This window comes from Notothenia coriiceps, unplaced genomic scaffold (genome assembly GCF_000735185.1).
Source record: "Notothenia coriiceps isolate Sejong01 unplaced genomic scaffold, NC01 NC01_scaffold00002200, whole genome shotgun sequence".
Taxonomy (NCBI): Eukaryota; Metazoa; Chordata; class Actinopteri; order Perciformes; family Nototheniidae; genus Notothenia; species Notothenia coriiceps.
Window position 1 is genome coordinate 70,362 of NW_011334901.1, and position 10,823 is coordinate 81,184.

At 43.1% G+C, this 10,823-nt stretch overlaps 1 protein-coding gene across 8 annotated transcripts in view; it reads right to left on the reverse strand.

Annotated features, from left to right (window-relative positions):
- Positions 1–10,823, reverse strand: part of LOC104966186 (ubiquitin carboxyl-terminal hydrolase 15) — a 21,241-nt gene that overhangs the window by 7,732 nt on the left and 2,686 nt on the right. For 3 of the 8 annotated variants that reach the window (XM_010795365.1, XM_010795355.1, XM_010795402.1), the window contains 11 exons: positions 9,921–10,047; positions 8,778–8,923; positions 6,898–6,959; positions 6,397–6,486; positions 2,967–3,114; positions 2,675–2,848; positions 2,184–2,342; positions 1,829–2,053; positions 1,665–1,748; positions 1,417–1,511; positions 598–786 (listed from right to left, as the gene is read on the reverse strand). In XM_010795365.1, the coding sequence (XP_010793667.1) occupies positions 598–786; positions 1,417–1,511; positions 1,665–1,748; positions 1,829–2,053; positions 2,184–2,342; positions 2,675–2,848; positions 2,967–3,114; positions 6,397–6,486; positions 6,898–6,959; positions 8,778–8,923; positions 9,921–10,047 (1,499 nt within the window). Of the gene's footprint in view, positions 1–597; positions 787–1,416; positions 1,512–1,664; positions 1,749–1,828; positions 2,054–2,183; positions 2,343–2,674; positions 2,849–2,966; positions 3,115–3,327; positions 4,054–6,396; positions 6,487–6,897; positions 6,960–8,777; positions 8,924–9,920; positions 10,048–10,823 lie in introns of those variants that run through there. The other 5 variants (XM_010795387.1, XM_010795381.1, XM_010795372.1 and 2 more) reach the window with 4 other exon arrangements.

Sequence of the window (10,823 nt, forward strand, 5' to 3'; positions counted from 1 at the left end):
TAACCCTCACACCAGATACTGACTGGTTTTCGGACCCCCCCAGACCCCCTACCAAATAAAGCAAAACTGCACGTTTCAGAGTGGCCTTTTATTGTGGCCAGCCTAAGGCACACCTGTGCAATAATNTTGATATTTATGAGAAGACACATACTTGTTGTCTCCTAAATATCTCATTTCTATGAGGCGTGAAGGAAGTACGTGACTCTTTCCAGAAGATGTCCCCGACACCTTTCCGACACCCACGGATGATATTAGCGCCACCTCGATTTACGACTTTGTTGTTATCTATCTCCGTGTTTTGGACTATATAAGCCTGATGTTTTTGGCTTCCCCGGTGAGCAACATACCCCATGTGTGTGAGTTAACCCATATCCTTTGTATGGGATTTAACTAAATTAGAACCTGATTATTGATTCTCAACCTGGTGTCGAGTGATATTTTCCTAACATTAGTGTTTAAAATAATACTCTTATTTCTATTGAAATGGTTTAACTATCAAAATATAAATAATCCCCCAACTGTACAAGACACCAGCATTAGGCAATAAGTGTCCATTTGATGACCTTACGATCAAGACGAGAGAAGAAAGGGACGTACCAGAGGCGCAGCAGCAGCATGTTGTACAGTTTGTCCTCACTGAGGGTCCTGGGGACGGCCAGCAGGAAGGGCTGTCCGAACAGAGGCGTGCTGGTGTGGTTGTAGCCCGACTGTTTGAACTTCTCCCTCAGGTGAACAGGGATCACCACGTGGTCCGTGTCCTCCACCCGGTTCACAGCCAACTCGAATCTGCAAACAGGGGAGGGGTCAGCATTGTGGTGCAGAATGAATCACCTGGTAATATTCAAAATGGGTGACTTTAAACATGCATTAGCAGAGCCGATTAGTGACATTAGAAGAAGGGATGTGAATTCCCCTTTAGCTGCCTGTCTCTTAGAAAATAAAGTGGCCCTATTATGCAAATGTTCTGGATCATATTTGTATTTAGTGCCTCTACTGTGACATGTTATGTTCGTACTGCCTGTGCCCCAGCACTTCTTTTCACCTTTTGGGGATTTTAGCCTTTTGCAGACCATTGACATGCACAAAAGCCTTTATTTCTAAGCTACATAGGCTTAGAAATAAACACAAAATGTTTCCTTTTTGCAGCAAGAGTAAAAAGGAAAATCCTAACTTCTGCATTTTTATATCTTTGGCAATTAAAGCTATTTGAATTGGTGGAGAGCCAATGATTCAATGCCTTAAACCTCACAAAAAACATCAGTAATAAGGTCAAAACACTAAATTGAATTTATCTGGGAAGTGTTCAAACCAATGATAAAACAGCCAGATCATTTACACCACGCATTATATCTTATTTTATGGGCTTTTATGCCGTTTCAAACTTTAGATGACGGATTAAGCTAGATTGACACTCACACATAGATATCGTCTCTTTCCATGATGCTGCTGAGGTTCTCGTTGGTGGCGAAGATCCGATGGAAACGGTGGTTGTAGATGTCGGTTACAATCATCTGGGGTAAGGAGGAAAGTAGTGAGAAGACTCTTGGAGATGTAGGCATGTCAGCTAATTGGTGATTCTTGTTGGTATTCTATTCCATTAGCTGATAAAGATAGGAAGGCAGGGAGAGTTTAACAACTATCTTGTCTGCAGATGATGCTTATACCTTCTCAGCAGGCACCTCCGTCAGGTTTGAAAGCGAGATACACAGGTCAGAGATGGATCCCACCTTTGGTACAGTCAGCTTGTACTAAAATCAGAAACACATCACATGAGATCAGACCGACAGGGAGCCAGATGTAGTGCCGCTCAGGGGGTTTCCCATCTTACCTGTGTGGGTTTGGCCAGAGGGTCCAGTCTGACCAGATAGACCTCCAGTGTCCGCTCCTTCCTCATGGGCAGAGGCAGCGTCAAGTAGCAGAAAGGGTCAAAGGTCACAGAGACCTTGGAGCACACAGGACACACCAGGGTGGATTTGAACAGGCCGTGGAAGATGTCCACAATGATGGAGTTGTTTCTCTTGATGTGGTTCTCCCATGCCTCCTCCGCCACCACCTGAGGTAAACAGAAAACACACAAACATGATATTTGTTATAATGTATTGTTTTTTTAAACTTTTTACCATGTTTTTAGAAACTTATACCAACAAATTAACACTTTTGCATCCAGTTTTTTTCCTTGTCACCTTATCAGGCCTGCCATTAGCGTCCTTCAGCTGGATGTAGGGCTTCTTCCTGATGCGGTTCAAGTCTTCGTGGAGGCCGTCCAGCAGGAAGGCCAGAAGCTCGTGAGAGTCCTGCTGTTGGTAGCCCGAGAACTGCGGGGCGAAGCGGCCCACCTGGGTCTGCAGAGGGGGAATGGAGGAAGCGTTTTAAATAGAATGATAGTTAAAAAAAACTAGGATATTTTCCACCCTATTTTAGAAAAAGATAACATTTCTTGTAAACCTTTATCACCAGACCCTTTGAGTTAACCCCCACACTTCTATGCATGTGTGTATATCTTTCAATGATAGTGTTGTTTATTCTCCAAAGACATACTTTTGCTTCCTGCTCCAACTGCCTTACTCCGGTCTGACACAATGACACTGCTTTTACAGCCCTTCCTTTCCAAAAATGTGTAAACAAAAACAATGAACCCAACATTTTGCAATTCTCAGTTTTTCCAGGAAGTCACCTTGAAAGGCCTCGGGGTGACGTAGCTGAATTTGCCCGACCACAGCTGCTTGATAAGCTCGGCGTAGGCTTTGGCAATCTCTCCCTTCATGCCCAGTGGGTTGTCCTCGTTCAGCTCCTCTGTGAACTTGTCCTTAAGGAAGTACTCCGTCAGTGGAGGGATATTGCTTAAACACTGCGAAAGCAAAGAGAGGACAATAATCAGCAGATGCCATCACATCCTTTCCTTGTTTGAAATACTTGTCATTATATTTGCATATACAGATTGTTTCAAAATGAAAAGTTTCCCTTACCTGCACAGCAGAGTTCATGAAGCAGGTGTTGCCCAGGTTGGAGAGTCCACAGAGGCCTGAGCGCTCACTCTGCCGGCTCTGGTCTGTGTAGTCATAGCTGTTGCTGTATGGGTGGTAGGATGGTAGACTATAGCTTGAATTCTTCACACTGTGCAATAAACATACAAAAGCACATTATATACAGTTGGATAAGATTTGTCAAATTGCTACGAGAAAATAAAAGGAACATCCCATTCAGTTTGCACCATTTCCACTTCAATAGAACACCAAACTACAACCAAAACCTAAACCCCGCCTCCAAAATAGCTCTCTGGCTTCCTGGGTAATCACAGGAAAGTTAAAGCTTCTCCAACCAGCAGACCTCTGGGGGGGCTTGTTGGTGGATTCTGGCTCCCACTGGTCTAGGGACACAGCAGTGATGGCGGTGGAGGCGCTGGCCTCGCAGTTCAGCACGCGGTGGTCCACCCTCCGGCTCTCCAGCTCCACCGCCTCAGGCCTCAGGCACCACCAGCAACACAGGAGCATGGCATCTCAGCCCCGCCCCGGCCCACATGTCAGCTGGAAACTGAAGCCCCGGTAGGGTTCAGTTTGGGCCCCGGTGCACGTAAAGTCTGGATCTTATAGGCCCGGGAATAAAAGTCCACCTTTGGTCTCCAAGGTTGAAGTCCTGGTGTCACCTCAGCTGAACCCAGTAGCTGTTTGGATGTAGTCCGAAAACCAACTAAATCTGACTTCCAAGTCCAGCCAGGCCGATAATCAATCCACAGAGCGCAGTAAACACACACTCCTCCTCTATCTGACGGCTATCTAAGCAGCTCCCCTCCTCTCCTCTCTCCCCTGCTTCATTTTCCGCCTGTTATCTTGTTATCCTCTCTGCCTCAGATCCCTTCCCTCTGTCCCGTCCACTGGTCTCCGCTCCTCCCTCTGGCCTGCCTGCTGCTCTCTGCCGCTCTACGGCTACCGGCAGATATTTATAGCAGCATCAGCAGCAGCAGCAGCAGCAGCAGCAGCAGCAGCAGCAAAGGATGCTCAAGACTACCGCTATCGAAAGCTAGAGGTGCACAGAGAGAGGGAGGAGAGGCAGAGAGAATAGGGGGGTGGGGCGGACAGTGGGGGGGGAACAGAAGCTAAATGAGATGGGGATGGAGGGAGCAGCTGATCCACTGCATCCAGCTGAGGCTGCAGTATATGCACAGGCCTGTTAGTGTCTCTCTACCTCTTTAACATACACACACACACACACACACACACACACACACACTAACACATGCTCATTCAGCCCCCTCTTTCACACACTTGTTCTCCTCTCTGTGACATTGTTAGCTGCCCCTTCAAACACAGTCACAGTCCCTCTTTTATCTTTTTAATATGCCAAGGCTGTCTGGATTTTTTAAAAAGGGGGCAGGGGCTACATAAATAAACTACGATCTAACTGAAGAAAAAAGGGTTTCATCAGAGGGGTGTGAAGGGGAGCAAATGAAATGTATTCTGAAGGTCACTTACACTGCGGAATGTGTGCATCGCAATGAGNGGGGGGGGAGAGGAGGTTAGGGGGACGGGCAGAATTAGGTGACACAGCCTCGCAAAACATACTGTATTGCTACCAGGCCAAAAACCGTAAAACACAAGTGTTATGTAATGCGGGAAGACTTCATATGAAGGGGGGGGGGGGAAAGAGAAAAAAAGCCCCCATGCATAATTCAGAGGAAACGACAGCTCTGGCACGACAGTGAATCAGGGACAGGGAGGAGAGCTGCTAGGAGTAAAGATCCAATTGCCCCAAGTCACCCAGGAGAAGATGCCACTGCTATCAAACAGCATGAAGCAGTGCAGTGGGATGATCGTGTGTAACCGTACACCAAGATATCAGGAAGAAGCGGCTCGGCCGGCTCTCCTTCTTGATCAATATGGATTTTTCAGGGTGGCTGAGCTTGTGGCTATTATTTCTGCCTTCCAACGGTATCAAAGGGAAAATACAACGCAGCAGAGTGTCATTATCCACTCTCCAGCAGCATGCAGTAAATCACACACATAAAGGTGGATGGGGTGTAGACAGCAGAGGGGAGAGCTCCACCCACAGTCGAGCAGTGCTCTCTATCAGGGCTGAAGGAGCCCCGAGGTCCCCGTGATTTAGCAACAAACCTTAATGTAGGCTACACTGACATTTACAGGAAACTGAACAGAGGAAAGAAATGAGCTGTGATTGATTTTGGCACAGCAGGAGATCTATCCGAATGATTTTTGAGATGCTTCTCTGGTTTGACTTGCTTCACCTGTCTCTTGTGTTAACATCGTGAAGGACAGTAACACAAACCTATACTTTGAATTTCCTTACCCAGGATCCAGGACTGACTTAATCCAGTTTGAGTGACATATCTATGAGTTTAAAGGCTTATCAAACACCAACAAAGATGCACAAATCAGGATGTTTGCAACTTCGAATAATTATTATGCTGACTTTTATTTTATTTTTCATTTGGTTGTGAAGTTAACAGTAGAAATAGGCCTTTCCTTGAACCTTTTTTGATACCAGGAATATTCCTTTGCGCATTTTTGATTGGCTAAAAAAGCACTATGGAGGGTAGTGTGTAACCACATCAGGCATATTTCCAGAGGGTCCAGCATTTCTTTTTCCAAGAAAACTCACATAGGTTTAGCAATAATCAATCATGGATCAGATTAAAGAAAATCATCCTAAATTGGAATATGAAAAATAATCAGTTCATTAAAGTACATCTGGATATTGCTTGAAGTTTAATTAGATAACAAACCAAGCGGTTCTCAGGCTTGTCGTTGTGCACCAAAAAAATAAGCTAATAGTTTTCATTATTTCAATATTATTTACAACTAGGTGTTGTATTAGACAGAAGGGTGTAAGCAAGACCTATTAGCCCTCACTAATGGGTAAAATAATTATCCCATTAGCCATAACCATGCAGCCCGAGCCAGAGCTATCAATAAGTGAGGTAGAATATCAAATGCAAACTATCAACTAGCATAGTGAAATGCTGAGTAAGGCACCGGCCGGCCACTTATAGAGAGCACTGCTGTCGCTGGAGAAAATTCAAAGAAGATCAATCTTTCGTAAGCCCCCCGCCCCTTAGCAAGCAATCCCCTCCCTGATTGATGCTTTTAAAGCTGAATGTGCTTCATCACAAGATAGCATTTAGACCAACCAAAGGCAGAGATAGACCTGAATGAGGAAGTTCTTCAAACTTCATACTGGTTTCTGTTCGCGAAGTGAATTAGGAATGAGTGCAAATTGAAAGGAAGTTCCCTCTTTTTAAAGGAATTTCTGCAGGAATTAAAATAAAGAATGCCAGTTAATGTGAAGGTTTTTTGCTGAGTAATACTACACACTATCCTCTGGCTGTTGGCATGCAAACCCCGCCTCCCCCCCTCGGCTAATTCACCCACAACTAAGCCTTACTTCCTGCTGTTGAAGCTGCTGTTATGATTGTTTGTGAGAGATGAAGGCGAGATCTTTGGCAAAGCACAGAGATTGGAAGCACCAGATGACCTTCAAAAGATAAAGAATAGATCATGAGTTAGAGTAGTGGAAAAATAAGGAGCCGTTCCAGAAAGGTGTGCCCAACAAAAAGTGTCCACAAAATAAAAGCTGAGATGATTCAGAAACGAGTGGGAGGGGATATGTGAGCAACTCAAGGTCAAGCAAAAGACTGAAAGTCATAGAGAGGACATCTTTGAAGATGATGAGGTGCTCTAGTGGCATAGCAGGGAAACTAGATTTTAAAATGTACATGATTACATTTTGCAATTAAGGATGAGGAGTACATTTAAAGATGTTTTCAGGAAGCTCCCCGAAGGCGAATCAGCATTGGTAACAGTGTGGAAATAGCGTTTTTATTTCTGTGGCTACATTGTCTTTCAGTCAACAACGAAGGAGGCAGGTGAGGTGGCGTTCACTCACTTGGGTGCCTTGGAGCCTCGGGGCCAAGAGCCGTCCTCAGCCTTCTGCTCTATTACGAGAACCTGTGGGAGACAGAACAGAGAAAGTAGGGCCCCATCTGCTTCCAAACTTTTAAGTCAAATGTACTTCAAGTGTTTGCTTCCTTTACTGCTGTCTAGTGAACAGAAGTGGTTGTGTGCGATCAGAGGAATGAAAGCTAAATAGTTGGATTGATTTTGAGGTGGAGGAATGGTTGGGGCAGGGCGATATGGAGAAAGTGAAACATCACAATGATTCTCATCAATTACCTCGATATCTAACAATTGTAAAACACCTGTTCCGTATTGAAGCATGTTTTAACTTTTTAATTGTTATGTTTATAATTTGCTAGGTGTCGGCTTTGCGTTTCTCTGTCACCATAGATTTGCATTGTATTGCATTAACAACTCCCATATTCAGACTTTTAAGTACCTACAATACTTGCTTAGGTTAGGTGTTCACCCATGAGAGAAACTGGGTGGATAATTGAAGCAGTGATGATACAAAAAAGACAAAAGCACCACCTAAAGAGACTCGCACTTCAAAGACACTTGTCATAGAGAATTGAGAAAAGTGATTGAAGAACTTTGCATGGAGATTAGTTAGACTGCCCTCTGCAGGTCATGACAACCTGTTGGATACAGATTTAAACAAATCAGAGAAATAATGGTTTTCCTGAAACTCCACTTTCCTGCGATTTTGAAGGGTACAAATAAGGGAAAAGCGTTCCACAAAGGGAGATTGTAACTAGAGCACATTTCACTTCATCATAATAATAATTCATTACATTTATTAGAGCACTTTTCCGAATGCTCAAAGCGCTTCACATTACATTACATGTCACTTGTTAGACGCTTTTATCCAAAGCGACTTCAATACTGTGGACAATCCCCACAGGAAGTGTCTTGCCCAGCGACACAACGACATGCTGACTGCAGTGGGGTTTGAACCTGTGACCTCCTGATCCGAACACCAGTGCACTAGTCCACTGCGCCACACGCCTCCCCACTTTACATCCACTTAGTTAAAAGGTGAGGTAAGAATGGAGAAACCAGCTCGAGTGCGCTAGAATTTGAAAATACGCAGCCGAAAAAAATCTGCCCCTTCCTTCAGACTTCCTCACAGAGCCCCTCCTCCGACACACACGAACGCGCACATGACCAATGAGGGCACGAGATAAGTTTGTGCACAGATGGAAGGCTGACAGGCAGGTAGGCCATCCAGTCATTTTAGCCGGGCCGGCTCAGATGATTGGTCGTGCTTTTTACAGTACCACGGCTTCCACAGATGACATTTGTTTATGTATTTATTGTCAAAGCATTTCATATATTCATTGCTATCGGGACGTTAAGAGCATTCCATGGAATATAACAAAAAGTGTTTCTGAAGTGAATTACCCACCTTTAAGGAAAAACAACCGTCTACATAGTGAGCCATATTTGACCTGCTTTGAGGACATTTTGTCCAACATGTCTTTTTTCTTTATGTCTTTAAAAGAAAGCTTTAAACTAGGGCTGCTCAATTAATCGTATTTTAATCTCTATTACGGTTTTGGCTTGCAACGATTATGAAAACAACATAATCAAAATAAAACGATTATTTATTTCATTTTGTAAAAAATGTTTATTGGTTTTTCAGTTGAATTATACTTAAAGTTCAGGGTAATCAACTGTTAAAAACATACTGTTCAAAATGTTTTCAATAAATGGATGTTTTCAGAGTAAATGGATAATCGTTTTTAATAATCGTGATATCAATTATTGACCCAAATAATCGAGATTAGGATTTTTGCCATAATCGAGCAGCCCTACTTTAAACTGCTCCCTGCGACAGTTTCTGATAAAACAACCAGAAGTCCCTACCTGTCCTTGGTACAGTCCGGCGTCTTGAATGGTGCTGTCGGGTTTGTTGAGAGGTTCAAAGGTGTTGCTCATGTAGCGGTTCCACATCCTGGTCTCCTTCTCATCAGTGATGCTGAACAGCTTCCTCATCTCCTTCTCGATCATGTCTGCAGGAAAAGAGTAATAATACAAATTCATTAGCGATGGTTATTAGTGGTGAAGAGTAAAATAACAAGTAATGGTGTGTAAGTTCTTTTTTTCATCAACAGGCCACATTTGTTCAGACATTACACAATTATTCAAGTATTGTCTACAAATCCGCTTTACTCCATAGACATGATCATGTGTTGTTAAATCATGAAAATGGTTGATTCATGTTTTAATGGTTGCCCAAATCAGACAAAAGATTAAATGCAAGCAGTTGAATAACAAGTTTAAAATAATGAGTCTTTACCGCTGGACAAAAAGCTACAAACACCACATAAGGCTTCTGTGTTCAGGGACTGTGGGAAAGCTTCAAATCTACATTTAAACCTTGAAACAAATGACTCCGTAGGATTCACAAATATTTAATTTCTACAACTCCGATCAACAGTGATGCAAACATGTCACCCGAGTGGACACGGGTGTTCACTCTTTTTTTAGACACAATGCTTTTCAACACACGATGACGTGAATATATAATGGATCAAATGAAAAGTTTAGCATAACTAGAGGCATAAAAAAATGTCTGCTTCAGGTGCCGACAGGGGACGTAAGCCATTGATGTTGAACGTTAAACACCAGGAAAAAAAACAACAAGACATACTCGTCTGATGGCTGGTGAAATTTGCCTATTTTAAGTATTTTTCTAGTATTTTTCTTAAACCAGCATAAAGGGGATAATTTGGTAGGAAGAAAAGGTATATGAACTCTGACTTCAAGGAAGTCATCTTGGAAGTGCGATCTACCAATCAGAGGGTCAGTGGTTTGATCCCTGTAGTCAACATGTCCAAATGTCCTTGAGCAAGATACCCAGCCCCAAATTGCTCCCGTAGGAATGTATTGAAGTGTATGCAAGTCCACTTGGATAAAAGCCTCAGCCTAATAACATGTAATGTAATGAACTCATGGAGGACACTGAAGAATGACATAGACAGTTGCTCCTGATTGACTCAGGCCTACCTATTGTGTCGGCTTTACTGAAGCGTCTGGTGATCACATTGTCCATGTCGCCGTCTTCACACAGTTTCAACTCCGTCAGGTACACCTCCACCTTGCAGTGCTTCACAAACATACCCTGTTCCACCACCTGGAGAAGGAGCACGGTGAAATGATTAACCAGCCACACAATCTTAGATGATGATCAAAGCATGAGGAGTCAAATAAGTTGTATATAGCAGAATCCAATATCCAATACTACACATATTTATAGTATTGGCGGAAATGTTAAACACATTACATTCTTACAAGGAAAACTTTTCTCTATTAAAAAAAAAAAGGAATCCTCAGGATTATTCCAAACATTTTCCAGCTTCTGTTTTAATCTTAAATGCGTGTCATATATGAACCACATTAAACGATGTTAGCAAGTAATCTTAGACATAATGTCAAGCAGAAACACAAGATGAATCACTGCTGTCCCTCTATCAGATGGATAAACAGCCACATCGTGTTTTATATGCTTATTATGATACAAAACTATTTCACACCAACATGAGTCAACTAAATATGGCTGACCAGCAATTTGCTGGTTATTCTTTCAACATGAATTAGTATGCTTCCAATCACATGTACACACACTGCTTTGAAATCATTTAAATGCTGACTTAAACAATTTAAAGTGTCAGGTAAATCTGAAGTTGTACTAGTTTCTGTTTCTCACGATTCACAAAGCACACTTTGGTGGTCTTGCTGCCACTCATCTGATAGGAGCAGAGTCAGAAAGCTTAAATTAGCAGCACCTCGTGGAAACAGCTGAGGGGTCCCAGCCTATTTATGACCCCCCTTCAACACACACAAACACACAACTTCACAAATGAGAACCGCAATAGTCATGCACACACGCAGCTCAGATTCCCCCCCCCC